The sequence below is a fragment of the Trachypithecus francoisi genome, unplaced genomic scaffold (genome assembly GCF_009764315.1).
Source record: "Trachypithecus francoisi isolate TF-2019V2 unplaced genomic scaffold, Tfra_2.0 Contig00090, whole genome shotgun sequence".
Lineage (NCBI taxonomy): Eukaryota > Metazoa > Chordata > Mammalia > Primates > Cercopithecidae > Trachypithecus > Trachypithecus francoisi.
This window is the reverse complement of record NW_022680471.1, coordinates 1320363-1340769: the sequence shown is the minus strand read 5'-3', so window position 1 is coordinate 1340769 and position 20407 is coordinate 1320363. Positions and strand designations below refer to the sequence as shown.

The 20407-nt window shown below is 44.8% G+C and overlaps 1 protein-coding gene across 10 annotated transcripts in view; it reads right to left on the bottom strand.

Annotated features, from left to right (window-relative positions):
- ADARB1 (adenosine deaminase RNA specific B1) overlaps positions 1 to 20407 on the bottom strand; it is a 140063-nt gene that overhangs the window by 26850 nt on the left and 92806 nt on the right. For 6 of the 10 annotated variants that reach the window (XM_033235219.1, XM_033235144.1, XM_033235260.1 and 3 more), the window contains 7 exons: positions 15453 to 15527; positions 10501 to 11435; positions 6696 to 6810; positions 4430 to 4598; positions 3667 to 3815; positions 2586 to 2705; positions 2086 to 2254 (listed from right to left, as the gene is read on the bottom strand). In XM_033235219.1, the coding sequence (XP_033091110.1) occupies positions 2086 to 2254; positions 2586 to 2705; positions 3667 to 3815; positions 4430 to 4598; positions 6696 to 6810; positions 10501 to 11435; positions 15453 to 15527 (1732 nt within the window). Of the gene's footprint in view, positions 1 to 2085; positions 2255 to 2585; positions 2706 to 3666; positions 3816 to 4429; positions 4599 to 6695; positions 6811 to 10500; positions 11436 to 15248; positions 15417 to 15452; positions 15528 to 20407 lie in introns of those variants that run through there. The other 4 variants (XM_033235482.1, XM_033235733.1, XM_033235570.1 and 1 more) reach the window with 3 other exon arrangements.

The window sequence follows — 20407 nt, the reverse complement described above, 5'->3', positions numbered from 1 at the left end:
GACAGCTGAGACACACGTCATCAGGATGAAATCGCCTAGCGCCAGTGAGAGGGTGTCAGGCACAGTCAGCGTCCATGCAAGTAAAACAAGTAAAGCTCTGCAAAGACTGCGGGCAGGACATCTCCTAGAGATACCCACTACACGTCCACAGCCACCTGTCCTGCGGACCCCACGGGAGGTGTCCAGTCACAGTGTGCCGTGAAGTGTCTGGCTGACACCCGAGGAACCTACAGGTGTCCCCACTCTCATAGCATGGCCTCAGGCTCACTGCACCCGGGTCTAGACATCTGTGCCTGGCCTTACTCATCTTTCATTTTCCTTGTGCCATTTCTTTTTTTTTTTTTTTGAGATGGAGTCTTGCTCTGTCGCCCGAGCTGGAGTGCAGTGGCGCGATCTCAGCTCACTGCAAGCTCCGCCTCCTGGGTTCACGCCATTCTCCTGCCTCAGCCTCCGGAGCAGCTGGGACCACAGGCGCCCGCCACCTCGCCCGGCTAGTTCTCTGCATTTTTAGTAGAGACGGGGTTTCACCGTGTTAGCCAGGATGGTCTCGATCTCCTGACCTCGTGATCCGCCCGTCTCGGCCTCCCAAAGTGCTGGGATTACAGGCTTGAGCCACCGCACCCGGCCTCTTGTGCCATTTCTTTAGGAAAAGAGTCCAGAGTGCTATCATCTGATCTGTCCCCTGATCCAGCAAAGGGCCTGGCCTGAGAGGCTGAGCTGCAGACAGGCGTCGGCCAGACCACACAGGGCAGGAGAACTACTCTGACCCAAACCACAGCCTCCGCAGCCAGGCTTTGAGGGAAGGACTACAGCTTCCTAGTGGTTGCCCCACACCCACCCCTTCCTGCTTCCAACCCAGGACCAGCCAGAGATGCCCCTGGGTTCCTCAAACAGCTGCATGGGAGGCCACCTTCTGCAGAGCCCATCTTGGCTTCCCCTACCTCCATCAGAACATACCCAAAGCCTCCCTTTTTCCCTACAATAAAGCCATCCCCCTTCCTGTGCCTGCCTTTGAGTCTGCCCATCACAGTGGTCCGGCCCCGTTGCCGTAGCCGACTCTGAACAGACAGGCTGCTGGTCCTCCTTTGGATGATCTTGTTTGTTCCCACAGTTCTGTGCAGCTGAGGACACAGGCCGAGGTCATCTGAACCAAGACTCTCGTTCCTTCCCATGGCTCCCGTGCCAACATAATCACCGAGGGGTGGCCAACCCCATGGGAGCCTCTCACCCCATGGTCCTGCGGACAACTTTCTGGGGCTGCGTTCACCGCCAAACTGCCTGCCAGTGGGACGGACACCCTGGTGACCTCCAGTGGCAGTGCCATGGCTCCCACCCCACCCCCAGCCTACCGTGGCCCTGGGCCCTCCATAAGGGAAACAGGTCAGCCTCACCCAGCCCCATCCACCTGGCCCTCCAAGGTGGCTGCTCCCTACTCTCCACTCTCCCAGAGCAGGGACACAGCTGCAGCCAACTGGCCCACCAGGGCTCTTTCTGGGCAACTTTTCTGGCCATTTGCTATTTCTTGGCCCCCCATGCCGTCTCTTCTAAGAATATCCCTTGTCCTAGGTTCTATCAGCTTGTGCTTGTTTCTTCCTTGAGGTAAAGTCTAGTTACTATATAATAAAAGGCTTGGATCTTAAGGGTTCGGGTCCATGAGCCCCGACGTCTGCATTTATGTGTGTGACATCCCCACACCCCAGCAAGGATCCTCCAAATGCATGGCTTTGTGCTTTGCAGGTGCAGGAATCAGCTTGTAACCAAGTCAAATCCTTTGTGGGTCACATGAGACATCAGAAATCTCTTCCCAATATGTGGGTTTTCTTTGCCAAATATGTGGGTTCTAGTAAATAAGTCTTGAAATTTTAGCTTCGTCAAATTTATTCACTTGTCTTTATAATTTGGGTTTTCTGTGTCTTATTGAAGAACCCTGCTTGAGACCAGAAACACTGCCAGGCACTGCTCTGCGTACGGAGGCCCCTAACTGGCCTGGCATGTGCTTTGTGGATAGTGTGTGGCGGGCTGCTTCTCTGCACAGACAGCCTGTTGCGTGCAGGGAGGTGGCCACAGGGAGCCCTCGCCCCTTACCGTGCAATCTTGTCACTGCAGGACATGGTGAGCAGCCGCTCTCCTTGCAGCACCCCGTCCCACGTTTGGATGCTCGCATTGGAGCGCACTGGAATCGTCCCCTCACCAGACTCTATTTTGGTCCGTAGCTGTCCTCTTGCTTTACGATTTGGGTGTCTATCTGCTGGTTCTAAGAGAGAAAAAAAGAGTTAAAACCCCACAGGTAGTAAACCATCTATGTGATTTATTGAAAAGCACATCTAACAATAGCTTATAAATTTAAAATACAGTTTGTGCATGTAAATGCACATGTTTATGCCATACATACAAAATACACATACCAAATAAGTATGTGAAACTAAGACGCTGAGTATGATGGCTCACACCTGTAATCTCAGCACTTTGGGAGGCTGAGGCAGGTGGATCGCTTGAGCCCAGGAGTTTAAGACCAGCCTGGGCAACACGGTGAAACCCCATCTCTACAAAAAATACAAAAACTAGCCAGGTATAGTGGTACATGCCTGTGATCCCAGCTCCTTGGAAGGTTGAGGTGGAAGGATCGCTTAAGAGCCCAGGAGGTCGAGGCTGCAGTGAGCCATGATTGCACCACTGCACTCCAGCCTGGGTGACAGAGCGAGACCCTGTCTCAAAAAAAAAAACAAACAATTACATGAAATTGAGTAGGAAAGACATAACACAAACAAAATTCACAAAAGTGGTCTCCAAGGGAGTTGGGGAAATGGGGTTTTCACTTTAACTGAAATGATTTATTTCTATAGGACAAAATACTAACATTTGCTAATTCTGGGTGATGGATACTTGGGTGTTTGCTATGTTTTTTTCCTCTATATTTTTAAAATTTCCAACATAAATCTAGACAGATGCAGAAATAAACCCATGGAAAGTATGGTAAAACACCCATAGTGAGTATTTCTGGGTTACAGGAATATGGGTGATTTTAACGTTCCTTCTTATATTTTAAAAATATTTAGCAATATTCCACAGTGAGTATGCCTGTTGCTTTTATAATCAAGGAAAGTAATGTAATAAAACGTTCCATTTGGAATAAACAATGCCTAACAGCTTGGGAGAAGGGATGTGGATATAAAACATTAAAAAACAAAAGTGCTAACCTCAAATATAAAGAAGGATGGAAAAAAATATGATCACAATAGCGGTTTCACTTTTCATTAGTGTCTATCTGCTGCTGAAATATCAGGCAAATAAATACTTTAATTACACATTTAGCAAATTAGAATTCCTCAGAAATATGGAGGATCACATATACCTCTGATATAGAGATATTTATTACCCAAATCTAAATACAGATACAATTTTAATCCAATACTCTCGCTCCATTCTAATTACTTGGTTAATTACAATCAGCATTTTTCATTCATTAAAGTTTTCTAATTAAGTTATTAATTGGAAAGAAAAAAAGTCCATGCTTTTATAGAGACTCTTATCAGATCCACATCCAAGTCTAAAATTAAAAAGAGAAAAAAGGAAAAGGGATTTAAAATAGGTTAGTTCTTTTATCTGTTACTTCATACAGATACATTTTCTTGAGAAACTGGCTTGTTGAAGAATCTCGTCTCATACCTTCCAGGATTGGTTCATGTGGTGAGAAGATTCTGGCATCTCCACAGGGAGAGGTGCTGATGTACAGATGAAACTGGACATTATCCTTCAGCCTAAACCCTCCTCGCTCTGATTTCTGAAAGATGGATCTTTTTTGATCATCTTTGTTACTGAAAGGAAAAAAGTTGCAAAAGTAACATTTAAAGCTATATATAGTTAAATTTTAGTCTATCATAGTTTAAAATAATTTTCAGAGGCTAGTATTTTCAACAGGGGAAAGATAAGTTTGAACTGGAATATTTATTTTACATGTTATGGGTAATTAATACAGTTCTTGTCCACTCAATAATGGATATGTCATCAGAATGTGAGTAACTTTTCCTTCTTCCAGTTTATGACTTCAGAACAGAAAGAGCACATACAAAAAATGGCATTGTAAAGAAAAGGAGTTTGGACACAAGACTAGCTCTTTCTAGAAACAGTGACTAGAATAAAACTTACCATCTTTACCTGACATTTTGGGAACTTCTATTTATACTGCATACAACAAAATCACATGGTCTTAAACACAGACTTGAAATTTATGACCATGTCATGTTATTGTATGTATGTGTGCATATGTTTGTTGAGCATTGTGGGAGAATGGGATCCAGCCTTATTGTTACGAAAGTTATTATTTTGAGAGATTTTCCATGATTACAGAAACAATGAAAGGTTTTGCAATAGTTTTCTAATAGAAGAATATTTTAATAGCTTCCTGTCCTTATTTGTTTACTAAACTTACTTTAAGTAAAGCTCAAGTTGTGTATAAAGAAATCTGAGCAAGGATCTCCGAGATATTATTTCTGCATGGCAGTCATTTAATGCAAGGCCGCGATCACTCATGTATTCACCATTAATACATTTTGTTCCTGTAGAAACACTTATCACCTTGGCATCTTTAACATCTGTGCCTGAAAAAAAAAAAAAAGAGAGACACTATTTTCTGTAATTCACAGTAATGTTTGCCTAACTGTGCTCCTCAAGTCTGACCCTTATTCTCAGTGACTTAACTTTTCAGTGGCCAACAGACTTTTCAAGCTCATCTTCATGCATATTCTTATCACCTATTTTTTTAAGTGGGCAAATGTATATACTGCAAACAACTTCCTATTGAGGACTCACTTTGTGACATTTCTGGAAAGCCAGCCATCCTCACTGCTTAGTGCATAGACACTGAACTCAAGGAAGTAATTTCCTCTGGTATGCAATAGCATCTTTTCTTGAATGCCCACAACTAGAACACAGCTGGGCAACACTATGGAAAGGTAGACTCACTGGTCTGGTAATTAACCTTGACATCAAATATCGAAGTACTAAAGAGGATAGGAAGGAGGGGTCAACAGCACCCAGAGGAATAAGAAGGAAAACAGAATTAACTTGCGATGTTTTCATTAGTAAACTGTCACCATGTAACCATACTGGGAGTGAAATCACAAGCAGTGGTGATCTCCCATAAACATATCACTCTGTCTCAACTTTGTGAGATAAACCGCTGACCACAGGTGTGATGCCGGAACCCTGGAAGTTACCTGCTGGGAGACTCGCATTCACTACAGCTGAACCAACGGTGTGCACACCATGTGGCAGGTATGCACCAGGTCTTTTAGGTAAATTGTCCTCACTGCATTCCCACAATGTCCTCTGAGGCTCATGCTACTAATGTCTCCACTGTATAGATGAGGGAACTGAGGCACAGAGGCCTCCTAACCTGCCCAAGGCCACTCAACCAGCAGCAGCCCCTGAACCAGCTGTCTGGGGTGCCAAGTACTCCAGCATCTATGGCTCTGAGCAAGTGGTCTCGGTGAAATACACACTAAGACGTAAAATGTTCTCAGAAGGTGGTCGGCCTCTTCTAAGGTGGTTAAAAAACAACAACAACAACAACAAAAACTATGAAAGAACACGACCAGCTCACTCACCCAGGCTGCTGGAAGAGGCAGGGAGTCTTACCTAGGGAACTACTCTATTCAGTAGTTGTGGTGTTCACCTTTGATTAATGTAAAAGATAGCAGTAAGGAGAGAGGTAAAGGGGGAGAAAATACAGGTACAAAACATTAGAAAGAAACTGCTGTTTGAGTACTTCCTCCTCCCCAGACACGGCACAGCAAGGAAACAAGTCATGAGCAGAACAGCCAGGTTTCCTAGGGCAGCAAGAGGTGGGTCAGTGAAGAGGGCTGCAGAGTCTGATAGAGGTGACCCCTCAGGGGGAAAGGACAAGAAAGGCACATACCAAGAACTGGGGGGCTTCTCCTGGGCTGGTAGATGTAGACAGAGAAACCGTCCCCAGCTTCCTTCCTTACCTCTAGGGCCTGCTTCCTGCATCTGGCTGTCCAGGCTGGGCTGAGCAGATGCTATGCTGGGCACAGAGGTGGCCCCACATGACGGGGGTCCTCTCCCTGAGTCTTGCTCCACCCTGGGGAGCCAGGCCCTGGTCAAGGATGTGGCTTCCTTTGAGCTACCCACAGAGACATACTGCCGCGTGTTCTCACTCCCGGGATGTGGGAAGAGGATTCGGGGGTTCCTTTTGCTACTGGGAACTTCTAGACTAATTTAACAGGGTTTCTTCTACCATTCTACCATTTTTTCCCCCACAGATTTTCTACTCTTGCTAGAGCTTTCTCCCTCCTCAAAAGAAGTCACACAGAAACTTGTCTGGCATCGTTAACATTAACTGATACAACAGATAGGCCCTACTTTCAAATAAAGCCAGAATTAGTAAGCCCCCTGCCATCTTCCAGAGCAGATTGAGGCCATTCACAGGACGAAGATGACAGGAATCAAATAGTATGCTTTCTTCAAATACAACAAACTTAGGTTAAAAAGATGAACATTTGGGGGAAAAAGCTTGTAAGTGCAGTTCCTAAACTTGCATATGGCAGACATTTTGAAGAAGAAAGGAAGCAACCATCTCCCGCTGGTATGACACAGTGGTTTCTGTCAACTGAGAACATTTCACACTTGTCAGACATGAAAACAGGCAGGGTTACACACAACACCAAGATGGTTACCTGTTGTCATGACGACTCCAGCCAGCACTTTTCTGCGAGCGTGAGGGGAGGAGAAGTTGTCGGTCAGGTCACCGAACTTACCCAGGACCAGGCGTGAGACAGCGTCAGCTAAAACCTGTGTGGGAGGCACAGATGCAGGTTAGGGGCCAAGTGCAGCTGGGAGCAGGGCTCACTCTCTGAATGCTGCACGCACTCTCCCTTATGGAGTGACACAGGCTGCTTCTCATCTGGAAAACCACACAGGTAAATCTGACAAACAAGTATGTGTGTATGTTTCTTCCAGAACATTCCTTGGAAATAGACACCCCAGGATCCTGCCAGGCTCTGGCTAAGTCCTTCGCCACCCGCATGGGGCCAGTGTGGAGTGTGGGCACCACACACGAGCATCCCTCCAATCCTCACCGCAGGCCAGCCCAGCCCTCAGGAGGAAACCGAGGCAAACAGAGGAAAACTGCCTGCCTAGGGCCACCTGCCCACACCTACACCCACCTAGTATGGCCCTTCCACCCCCTTTGCCCTCTCTCACGTGCACACACGGTGTGGCTCAGTCAGCTCCAGGTCACACACAGCCGGGAGCAGAGCCCAGGGTGATGTGCAAAATCACAGGCAAGAGAAAGGAGCAGTTTGGGGATGCGGTCCAGGGAAAGAAGCCACAGGCTGTGCACAGCACCTCCCTCAAAGGCGCCACCGAGAGGTTCTCAGTCACTCCAGCCTCTCCACACAAACGTGCTCTGTCTGCGCTCACTCACCACCCAGATGGCGCGATAGAATCGTGTACCAGAGGACAGCACAGGGAGGGAAAGCGCTTAGACGTCCGGAACACCTGAACAGGTATATGTTCAGGTCAGACAGACACCTGTTTTAAGGTGCTTCTGAGAACAGATATATTTGTTGCATTTTGGACGTGGTCTTATGGTTTATGATTTATCTGGGATATAATGAGCCCATGGCATTTTGGGAAATGATGTCTGCTGGGAGGTCGGTGTTAAGAGCCAGTTTCAACTCATGTCCCACCAATTTCACACTTGTCTGGAAAATCAAATGACCACTAGGAAAACCCAGCATCCCCAGGTTGGTCCTTAATAAAGTATTTCCGAAATGAATAGAAAAGATAGTTGTCAGGATGTTTTCCTCTTATCATTGCACCAGCAAATATCAGTGAGTCCCATAGGACAGTGTTCAAGACAAGTCATGTGGAGAACGGCTTTGGTGGCAGGGATCCACGCACCCGCAGGCAGCGGCATCCGCAATGCAGGGGTGAGCGGAGGCAGGGAACTGAGTCTGTGACAGAAACACAGGACGAGGCCAGGGTGCCAGAGGGAAGGGGTAACGCATTCGAATTGGCCAGGGCGCCAGAGGGAAAGGGTGATTCATTCAAATTGAGAGACAGAAAAAGTCATAAGAAGATTAGGGATAAGCCAGAGGAAATAAAAGTTTCCATTTCGTATAAGAAGAGGCAAATCTCCAAATTTTCAAAGAGAGGCGAAGAAATCTAACTTCAGAGTGAGCTCCGAGAGCCTTGAGAGGAAAGTCTGGTGCTGGGGCTCATGCTGGTGAGCACCCGAGGCGCATGGCCAGGGCGCAGCCCCCTCCCCTTGAGGGGATGACTGGTCTCACCCTGCACGGTTAATGAAGGACTTCCCTCTTAATTTGGGGGACAGATATAAGAACAAAAGAAACATGCTCTTAAGAGTTAAACCCATGCCACACAGTCCCAGGCAGCACCATTTACCTGCAATGACACGCAGGGATGTTTGACCTACGTCCTTCAAGGATTACTCTAGAAAAAGAGTGAGGGTTTTCTACCCACCCTAGAATGCACATTTTGAAATTTCCTGTCGGAAGACAATAGAACCCAGCAACAAAGCCCAAAGGATGGGTTCTGAGAGGGCCACCTGGGTCCTACAAGGAACACATGTCACATTCCTGGGCTACCCTGGGGGCTCTGAAGACACAAGGTGGCAGGGTCCTCTGGCAGAGACTAGAAGTGGAGCTCCATCCCCTCCTGCCCTAGTGGTTCTGGACATGAGGCCTAGAGCCTGGTGTTCAGCACCTACAGAGCCCAGAGGAACATGGCATCAGGGGGCTGAGATGGCCCTGCCCACCTCCACCCCTCCCCAGGCTGGAGACCAAAAGATGCTCCTCCAGCCTTCCCATGCCAGGGGCTCTGGTCCTGCTCCACACAGAAGTCACTGAAGGCACATCGCCAAGCCAGGGAGGCAGGGCTGACGTCTATACTGGGGCTTCTATTTGCGTCCGCCTAAGGTGCTCCCAGCCTACATACTAAAGGCTCAGACATCTGGGATCCACGGCATTTGATGTCATTTCAATGGTTTTATATGTCACTCTGTCAATATTAAGGGAAGACAAGTCACATCAGACAATATTTTGAACTTAGGCTTTAATATTTTAGCAAAGAGTAACCCTGAAAAATAAAAAATCACATGGGATCTAGCACCACTGATTTGTTAAAGTACAAATGGACTAATAATCCTTATGAACAATGTTGATGAGAGGTTAATAAGGGAAGCAAGTATTTGGTTTGTTAAAAAAATCAGTGAAATATCTTGAATATATTATTTTATACTGATGTCGTATTTGGTTCCTTTAGGCAAAATAAAATACATTTCCTTCCTTTAAAACAGAACTCCTGGTCATCTCAGACTACAACTGCACAGAGGTTATTCTAATTGTAGACAACAGCAAAAAGGAAACTATAAGACACTTGGATTCTTCCAGAGGAATACAAGTCACCTTCAAGTCTTCTGGTCAAGGGCAGTATACATGCTATCTTCGAAGTGAAGACGACTCTGATACAAAGGAATAAATGAATAGAGGGTCAAAAGAATAATTTTTGCAATAGACCAGAAGAATTTTGGATTTCCAAGAAAAGAAGCAACACATAATCAGAGTTTTAGGATTTAGAGATGAGAACTAAAGGCGATTTTCTCCTTTACTTTTTCTCTTTCATGTAAGCCAATCTGAGCCCACCCTGGAACTTCCCCTTCCTTCATCCCGATTTCACTAGGCTGGGGGAGGGAGGGGAAGGTCAAATGGAAGAGTGGCTGCCCACCTCCAGCCTGGGCAAGCGGGGAAGTCCTCATAAAGCCTATGTAGGAAATTCAAAGTAGAGACTCCCAGGCAACTGGCAGGCCCTAGAACAGTTGTTGGAGGCCCCTCTCTCCCTGCCCTCTGATAGGTGCTCACTGCTGTGCTGCCTCATTCTCTGCTTCGAGGGGCTCCTTGGCTGAGGGACAGCGAACAGCCACCAGCCAGTCATGTGGGAGCCCAGAGGCTGCCATCCTGATTCAGACTTGGGTTTTCAGCTGCTGACGGGCTGGTGTCACTTATCTTGAATGTGAGATTCCTGGAAGAGACCTTTGAAGGAAAATGGTGCTGAACTGGAGGCAAGGTTTCAAAGACTGGGCTCTTCTTCCCTCTCTCCTGCTAAAGGCTTGCTGTGGGATGAGGGTCATTGGTTGGGGCGGGGTGGGTTGCCTAATGGGAAGGGAGTTATGGATAGTGTTGTAAACACTGCCCTGGTGGATGGGGCCTCAGGTGTCCCTGCCTTGCACTGCGACAGACCCAGCATGCACTAGGATGCAGACGGCTTCTCAGTGGCCACATGGCCATGGAAATCAAGGAAAGGCTGCCCCAGCAGCCAGACTTACCAGTAACTCCTCCTGATGGGGACAGAGTGATGTCAAGGGGGAAAGTCAATAGCAATCCTGAAACTAAAATGTTGTCTAGAAGCATTACCAAGAGCAATGACCCTGTGTTTTAAAGCAGCAGCACCGTTCCTCACCTGCGGTAAATGCAGCTGAAGACCCTCACTGGGAATAGGCTGGCGAGATGGCGTCTGATCCAAGTGCAAGTTAAAAATGGTGGCCAGGGCAGACTGTGCAGCCCGGGCCTTGGCAAGCTTCTTGTTTCTCCCCGAGCCTTCAAAGAACTGACCATCCACGACCACAGACATGACGAAGCTCTTGGCATGACTCTCCCCACTCTCAGAGAGGAAGTCATACTTGAGTCCTGGGCGCAGTTCATTCAAGATCATCACGGGATTCTTCCCACTCGGGGGTGGGAATGGTGGTAAGACAGGGAGAGGAGGCTGGGCTAGGCTGGCAGGCACTGGGGAGGCCGACAAGCTGAGGTCTCCGCTGGAACTGAAGGAGTCATCCCCGTTGGAACCCAGGTAAAAGGGAGGCTCCGCCTTGTCAGGAGTTTCAAAACCATTGAAGAGCGTGTCAGGGAAGTCAGCCTGGTCAGATGTGAAGTCCGTGTTGACAGACAGGGTCCTCCCCATGGCCAGGTGGGCCTCAGAGGCATTAGGAAACTGAACGAAAGATCTCAAGGCCTTCTCAGCAGCATGGAGTTTGGCCTTTTTCTTTGTGGGACCAGAGCCCTCAAAAACCTGGCCATTCACCTCCACAGACATGACAAACAAAGGCGCATGCACGGGCCCAGTCTGGGACAGGAGCGTGTACTGCAAACCAGGCTTGATCTCATTCAGCTGCATCAGGGCATTCTTGGGTAGGACGGGCCCTGGTGTTTTCCTCCTTTTCTTCAGGCGGTACTTGGAGTGGCCATTGCTGCCCTCCTCCAGGGACCGCTTTCTGCCGGGGCCACCACCACCCCCATTGGAGAGCTGAGAGCTCTCGCCAGGCCCAGGTGTGCTGCCATCCTTGGGGGACACGTTGTCCAGATTGCGGTTTTCCTTCACATCAGTGCTGCTGGAACCTGTGGTGCCCAGAAAGAGTAACTTACAATGCCTTCGTTGCAGGATCTTGTAAATGCAAAATTTATAGATTCCTTTAGCTCTCTTTGTAACTGGTTAAGTGATGTGTGCTTATAAATTTTATTCCTTGATGTATACATGAAGAGTTAGACATTTAGTTAAAGAACTATCAGCCTCAACTAAAGTAATTTGACACTTTGCTCAGTGACTAATACCATTTCTATTCAGTGTCAACAACTGCTTTTGCTTTAAAAAGTAAAATCTTTAAATAATTTTTTTTTCTGAGAATATTCTGAAGTATCTGGACTTTTTCAACCTTATCAAAATGTGGGATGATACATTAATCCAGAAAGACCTTACATATTAATAAGGTCTTTATAATGAAATGACAATTTAATATCAATATATGGATAAATGTATATTTATTTTAGCATTTTCCTTTCACTATTGTTTACCCTCATGCTATCTATGGGATTTAAATTGCAGTGTCTCTCAGAAAACTATTTTAAAAACTTGCATCCACAGATAATTAGTTTTTCAGATTTAAAATATTCAATCAATAAATGCAATTATTTGATTTAGTTTATGAACCAATCTTTAAATGCTGCTTATGTAATTGTGTAAAGTATTATGGCTTTTTAGTTGTTGTGTTTGGAGGGTATGGTTTTATTTCTAGTATCTATTTTAAAATGAGAACATTATATATGGGGGCTGATTAAGTCTGAATCCTTAATACCACTCCATGATAGAAAGTGTGTAAGAACAAGACACAAAACTGAAGCTGTAGGCAGGCTACAACTTCCTAACTTCATAAATACACTTGCTGGTGATTTTGTCTTTTTTAAAACAATTATTTGATGAATTTCCAGAAAAATCTGTTTATCCTAACTTTTAAAGGTATTTTAGATTTCAAATTAATACAGATAATTTTAGAATTCTAAAATTACATGGCAAAATAAACATAACTTTAAAATTTTATTTATTTATTTATTTGTTTATTTTTGAGACAGACTCTCAGTCTACTGGCGAGGCTGGAGTGCAGTGGCGTGATCTCAGCTCACTGCAACCTCCACCTCCCAGGTTCAAGTGATTCTCCTGCCTCAGCCTCCTGAGTAGCTGGGACTACAAGTGTGCACCGCCATGCCCAGCTGATTTTTGTATTTTTAGTAGAGATGGGGTTTCATCATGTTGGCCAGGCTGGTCTTGAACTCCTAACCTCAGGTTATCCACCCGCCTTGGCCTCCCAAAGTGTTGGGATTACAGGCATGAGCCAGCGTGCTCGGCCCTAATTTTTTATTTTAAAATTAGAGTAAAAAGTGTTCATTGAGCTTTTTAAAAAATAGAAGAAGAAATAATTCCTTTCCATCATGGCTAGGCAGCTGTCACATAGAGCCCAGGGGTGAGGGCTACAGTGCCCTGCAAGGTTGTAATGTGAATGAAAGTTAAAGACATCTACCACAGGATTTCAAAAATCTATATTAAGTAACCAAAATATTGCTAAAATTGTAAACCAATTTACAAGTGCCCCATATGGTGGCTTTACGGTCTATTTCTACCACATGTGTAAAGGTAGATTCTCATTATGTTAAGCAAACTGAAAAGTTGTGCAAATGTTCTTCAGCTTCATCCATGGGAAGGTTGAAAGGGACCAAGTCCTTGCCCTTGGCTGCCAATCTCTGAGGTTAAAGATCTCTAATTCCAGGGCTGGCATCATTCAGCCAAGACAGCAGAGCATAAACCTGGTTTAGACACAACCCGTGGGAAAACTGATGCCACATTGTGGCAGAGGCTAAGAAATTTAAAACTTTCTCTACAGACATCATTTCTCCAAAATAATCCTCACACACACACCACTTCTCCCAGTTGACAAAGCTGATGGAATGGACATTAAATTTTCATTTATAACATCCTCCAGCAAAAGCTCGATAGGTTACTCCTTTCGGTGCTCAAAGGGAACAAAAGGTTAAAAAAAAGTAGAGCCAAGATGGAAGTCAGAGATTAATAAACTGAGCAAGAACATGACATACTAGATTGCTGCTTACATTTTGATTTTGTTGCTAAACAATTATCAATATCAAAAATCAAATCATTATAAATGTATTTGGACAGGCATTTAACCAAATATTTATAACCTCTGAAATAACCAAATACTTTCCTTTCAGAAATAAAAATAATTACTATTGGATTGACAAATAATTTTGAGAAGAATATACTTCTGTAACACAGATTACATACATTCTAAACTCTTATTCACTTCAGGAGCACACTGAAATACTACTCTCATTGTCATTGAAAATGCTACTATAATAAAGGAAAACACTAAAACTAGAAAAAGATGCCACTTTCACAGCTTTTCTTAAACAGATGCCTTCTCTCTCTGTATCATGCTACTACATTTCATAAATGTACATACTGATCATGATAGGGCTTCGCGTTGCTTTCAAAATGATAAAAAAAAATACAGGACCAGAATTTCCAAGTTTCAGCACTAGAACATCAGCTTATCTTTACAGAAAAATTATTCAGGAGGATTGTTTATCATGTCAAGTTATCACAGGATCAGTTTGGGGATAGTTCCAGAACCTACACGATCATGAAGCCTCTGTCTATGCGAGGTGACTGCAGCTGCAGGCTGTAGGCCACAGTCCTGACACAGAGGCCCTGGGGACCCCTGCACACGCTCCATCGGTGGGCTACTGCACGGGCCAAGCACAGGTCACATTTTCTCAAATGAGGAGTATGGACGTAACCTCTCTCTTAAAGCTTGTGGCAAAATTGGAAACAATGAGTAGAATTGCCCAGTAAAAACATAAAGCTGGGCTTTTAAAAGATCTCAAGAGCAGGAAGGATGAGGAAAAAAACCTGAAAAAACAATCACCAGCAGCCACGGGCTGCGCACACATCAGCAGAAGGGAGGTGGGCACACTGGTCCCGTGGTTGCCAGGTAGCGCTGCAGGAAGTGTTCTCACCCTCACACCCCAGACGGCTAACTTCAAAGCCAACACTTAGCGTACAGTCCATAGAGCAGAGGCCCAGCCCCTCACAGCATCCATAGCACACCCACGGGGCAGCAATACCACGCAGAAGTGTTTCACTGGGTCACAGTTTGGGTTCTATACGGTACACAAGAGCGATTCCAAGACCCCAGATCATCAGTTTTGCGTGAAGTCAAAGGGAAAGTGCTGAGCCAAGTTCTAATGCTCAATAATCACTCCCAGTGACATGTCACTCATCATTGACAGCTGCATGTTATTCCTTGAGACAAGAAAGAAGGTAAATATGGATATTTATATTAGTTAGAGCAATGATGCCTTTGTTGTAATTTCTCTACTAAACTCTCCCAACTTCTGTGAAAGCATTTAAATCTGTTTTCTGGGACTGAAGATGAACTAGAAGAGATAAGTACCTTCAACGAGCTTTTTATAGATGGAAACACAGAGAGGAAACACTGACGTACCCCAGCGGCTTTCCACCCACCCGCCCCAGAGAGAACAGCACAGAAGGAGGAGGCCCACACCAGTCCCAGCTTTCATTAGCACCTTTGCGAACTTCAGAGCAACAGACACGTGTGAACCTCCTTCCTTCAAAATGCAGGGATTTCTGTACTATTATTGCAAAGGACTGGGTATTTAAATCAATCTCAGCATTTATCTTCGATTTGCATGCATGAATACTCAGAGCATTATTCTAAGAGGCGTGCCGTGACAGGACTCCACACGAAACAGTGGGGCTTCATGAGATGTGCCCAGAAGCCCATTCCAGGGCGCACAGTGATGCCCCATGACGATAACGAGGAAGGAAAAACCTAGACATACCGCTGCAGGGAAAACGTCTACAGCAAATTCTGACACCTGTTGCAGAGAACACACCAAAAATTAAAAACATGCCACTATCAGTAGAACACGTTACGGGAAAAAACACAATTCCCCACATTGGTCTCATGAAATATATTTGCAAAAACACCAAAATGTTAACATAAAATTAGCTATCTGATACTACGTGATAGGCCTAGATCTTACTCATGTTTTCTTCATCTTCTATATCCATGGCAAAATACTTTTGAGGGTTTCTTGACTGGCGGAGACTGTTTCTGTCTGAAAGACAGTAAGAAAATAGCATTTAGTGTGCCTATGATATGAGTAATGTGAAGTAAGTCTACCCTAAGGAAATAATTACAACATTATTACAAATTAAAGGAAAAAAATCATAAAATAAGAACTAGGTCTTGTTAGAGAAGTCAGATCTGCCATCTGGTACAAAATACTCCTCCTTGGCACATTCCAGTCCAGCAAAGGACTTCTCGGGTGGATTCCAGTCCAGCAAAGGACTTCTCACGTGGATTCTCCCACATGGAGGGATGATGAGGGTGGGACCAGGTCCCAGCAAGGGAACTTCAGGGCCAGTGCTCAGGGACCTCACCACTCTGAGGAGGGTGGGTTTGATTCCGGGCAATGGAGTGCCGTGAAGAGTGCTGAACTAGGGACAATCTGCACCCTGGAAAAACATCTGCTGTGGGATGGACTAAGGACACAACACGTCACGACAGATGGTGACAGACCTCAGAAGGGCGCTCACATACTTGCCATCTATCTTTACTCTGGATAGACTTTTGGCTTCCAGCTGTAAATTAAAGCCACACCGCAGAACCAGCACCCACAGCTTCTCTCTTAGCTACTTTTCTCTCACCTTGAATAGCTCCTCATGCAGACAAAACTAAAGTGCATATGACTGTTAAAATTCAATCTAATTTCTTAGCTACACAAAAGTACTATTTTGTTGGCAGGAGAAAACACAGGAAATCCTCAAAGAACAAGTATCACAATTTCTGGTTAACAAATTTAGGAATTTCCTCTTCTTAAATATTTTAGATACACTTTGTTAGACTGTATTAATACATGATCTATAATAAAGAATATCATCAAATTGCAATTGAGGAAAAAGAGGATTCGTTTATAATCACATTACTTTGTATACAAATAAAACTTACAAATCACTAAAAGGCAAACTCATTGCTCTTAGAAAATGGTGACTAAAATGTACTAAAACATGCATATATCTTATATATCTATATCAAATATCTAAAAATACATATTTTAGATATATAGTTTTGCATGAAATCATTTGTTAATAACTTTCAATCTCACTATATTTCAGGCAAATGTGTTGCTAAAAGTTAAATGAGTTTCTCTTTAGAATCCTTTATTCAAGAAAGTTTGCCAGATAGTTTTAAAAGCATTATTATTTTATAGTCATTATTTCAAGATATATTTTCTGAGAATCAATTACGTGCAAAGCACTTGTGCTAGACACAAGAATCTAAATCAGATTCTGAGAAACTTAAATGTAAATATTGCCTGACTGGCTGACTATATTAAGGAATTATGATACATTATTTTAGGTGTAGAAATGGTAATTCTCTTTTAGTGACATATACCGAAGTACTGACAAATAAAAGGCCAATATCTAGGATTTACTTCAAAATAACTCAGTGGGGTGAGAAAACATAGATGAGGTGTAGACAAAACCAGCCAAAGGGACCTCGTTGGTCATTACTGATGTGGCTGACGGGCATGCAGCCCTCGTTGGTCATTACTGATGTGGCTGACGGGCATGCAGCCCTCGCTGGTCATTACTGATGTGGCTGACGGGCATGCAGCCCTCGCTGGTCATTACTGATGTGGCTGACGGGCATGCAGCCCTCGCTGGTCATTACTGATGTGGCTGACGGGCATGCAGCCCTCGCTGGTCATTACTGATGTGGCTGACGGGCATGCAGAGCTCCTGATACAACTGTGTATTTGGGTATGTTTTAATATTTTCATTACGGAAGGACGGATGAAAAGTGATTGGGTTAAGGTCTAGAATGGGAGGTGAGATGTAGGCACAGAGGGCAAGGCCCCTGTCTTGCGGGCAGGGCAGATGCCATCAGTAGGCTGTGGGTGCTCCCAGGAGCCTCCTGGCTGGAGGGATCAGGCCAGAAAACTGGGGACATCCTCATTAAACTAGCTTCAGACGAGAGGTCTGGCTGAGCACATCATGAAGACGGGAAAACAGGTGGCGTGTGCGAAGGCACTGAGGTTATGCAGGCAAAGTGATGGTAAGGCGCTTCTCAGAAGCCCAGACTATAAACTGGAGGAACAACAAATAAGCCTGTCCAAATAGCTCTGTTCTTATTGGCTGAAACTCGTTTTAAATAGGCAAGGGAATGTCCTCAGTGGGAAGGCGAAGTTCTTCTCCTTTTTCCTCTCATTAAATACAACTAAGAATCCTGGATATTATACATAAAACGCACATAAAAAGACTGAGAGATGCGGAGAAAGCTGACAAGCCAGGGGGGCCTCAGGACCTGAAAAGCGACCCTGCATTTTCCTTTTGCTTCATTTTCTCAATATAGAGCTGAAGAAGCTAGAACCCAGAAACATCAGCAGGCATTGGCAAAAACAAAACACATAAAAAGCTGTAACAAAAGCTGCTCTCTCTGGCCAAAGGACAGGGAAAGAGGTAGCCCAGCAAGACAGAAAACTTTTTAGACAAGAATTGCTTGATTCCAGGCAAGCACCACAGAGAAAACCTCAACCACACCACCCCCGTGCCAGGCTGTACGGACAATCCAGAGTCCCCTTGTTGGGCGGTGTCTGACAAGGGTGAGTGACAAGCCACAATTTTCATTCCCACCAGGCTCTAACAACCCCTTCCCTTCCCACACCACAATGCAGAGTCATGGAAGACTGTCTGGGGAACCTGGACTCTCTTCCCAGCTGGTGGAAACAATGCTAGCCCATGCTGTCAGTGCAGGCTCCAAATGGAGCAGTGATGAGGCCCTCTCACAACGGGGAAGTAGCCGGGAGCCCCAGTGGAGAACTTGGACTTATCCCCCATCCAGCAGTAATGAGACAGCATCCCTGCTTCCTCTGACACCATGGCGTATGAGAAAGTCAGCCAAAACAGAAGGCTTGAGTAAGATTTAGAGTCTCATAGTATCATATAAACAGGTTCCAATAAAAAATCACTTGTCACACCGAGAAACAGAAGATATCAAACTAAACGAAAAAAGACAATCAACAGATGCCAAAAGGGAGATGACACAGATGTTAGAATTCTCTTAGAAAGACTTTAAAGTAGCCACCATCAAAAAGAATAAAGTGGGAGCAATCAGTCTAGGTGATCTCGGCATTTACTACAAAGCTACAGTCATCAAGACAGTACAGTGTTGGCAAGAGGCAGACGAGGATAGCAGAGAGAACCCCCAATAGACCACACAAATATGTCGAACTGATTTTGGACAAGGTTGCAAAAGCAATTCCATGAAGGAGGCACGGCCTTATTGGGGCAACTAGAGATCCAAAAAAATTAACCTCAATTCAGGTCTCCTATCTTAGTCAAAACTTAACTCAAAATAGATTATGGGCTTACATGCAAAACATAAAACTATGAAACTTTTAGAAAGTCATAGGAGAAAATCCTCAGGATCTAGGGCTAGGCAAAGAGTTTTTAGACTTCACAGTAAAAGCACAATCCACAAAAGAAACAACTGACAAACTGGAAGTTGAAAACTTTTTCTCTGCAAACATCCCTGTTAGAAAGATGAAAAAACAAGCTACAGACTGGAAGAAAATATTTGAAAAACACATATCCAACAAACAGAATATATAAGAAATTCTCAAAGCTCAACAGTAAAATAAATAAACAGTCCAATTAGAAAATGGGCAAAAGACATGAAGAGGATGTACAGATGGAAAATAAACTCATGAAAAAATGCTCAGGGCCGGGCGCAGTGGCTCAAGCCTGTAATCCCAGCACTTTGGGAGGCCGAGACGGGTGGATCACGAGGTCAGGAGATCAAGACCATCCTGGCTAACACGGTGAAACCCCGTCTCTACTAAAAAATACAAAAATCTAGCCGGGCGAGGTGGCGGGCGCCTGTAGTCCCAGCTACTCGGGAGGCTGAGGCAGGAGAATGGCATAAACCCGGGAGGCGGAGCTTGCAGTGAGCTGAGATCCGGCCAGGCCACTGCACTCCAGCCTGGGTGACAGAGCGAGACTCCGTCTCAAAAAAAAAAAAAAAAAAAAAAAATGCTCAGGATCATGAGTCACCAGGGAAATGCAACTGAGAACTACAGTGAGATAACTCCGCTGCACGCCTCCGAGAAGGGCTATTAAGCATAGTGTCACTTCAAAAACAGTGACAGCCCCAAACGAGGCTGTGGAGAAGACGGATCTCTTGTACACTGCTGGCAGACATGTGAAATGGGATAGCTACTCCAGAAAGTAGTTTGGCAGTTTCCTGAAAATAAAACATGCAACTACCACATGACTCAGCAATTGTACTTCTGGGCATTTATCCCAGAGAAATGAAGGCTTATGTTCATGTAAGTATTATTTCTTACAACTACATGTGAATCCATATTATCTCAAAATAAAAAGTTTTTTTATTATTTATTATTTTTTTTCAGAGTCTGGCTTGCCCAGGCTGGAGTGCAGTGGCACTATCTCGGCTCACTGCAACCTCTACCTCTCAGGTTCAAGCTGCCTGCCCCAGCCTCCCGAGTAGCTGGAATTACAGGGACACGCCACCATGCCCGGCTAATTTTTGTATTTTTAGTAGAGACGGGGTTTCACCATGTTGACTAGGCTGGTCTCGAACTCTTGACCTCAGGTGATCCACTCTCCTTGGCCTCCAAAGTGCTGGGATTACAGGCATGAGTCACCGCACCCAGCCTTCAAAATAAAAAGTTTATTAATAATAGGCAGAAGACACACAAAAGGCTAATTTAATTCTTATATATAATTAATCAATAATTGGTTTGCTTGAGAAGGCTGACTTTTCTCAGATACCTGGGATCAGGAAAAACAAACTTTACAACAACAATAAAAGTGCTGAGGCACAGGAGTGAGCCCAGCTCATGTAGTTCACCTAATTCATGTAGTTCACCTTGTTTCCTGCGCTTACGTATTAAAATTCTTTTAAAAGGAC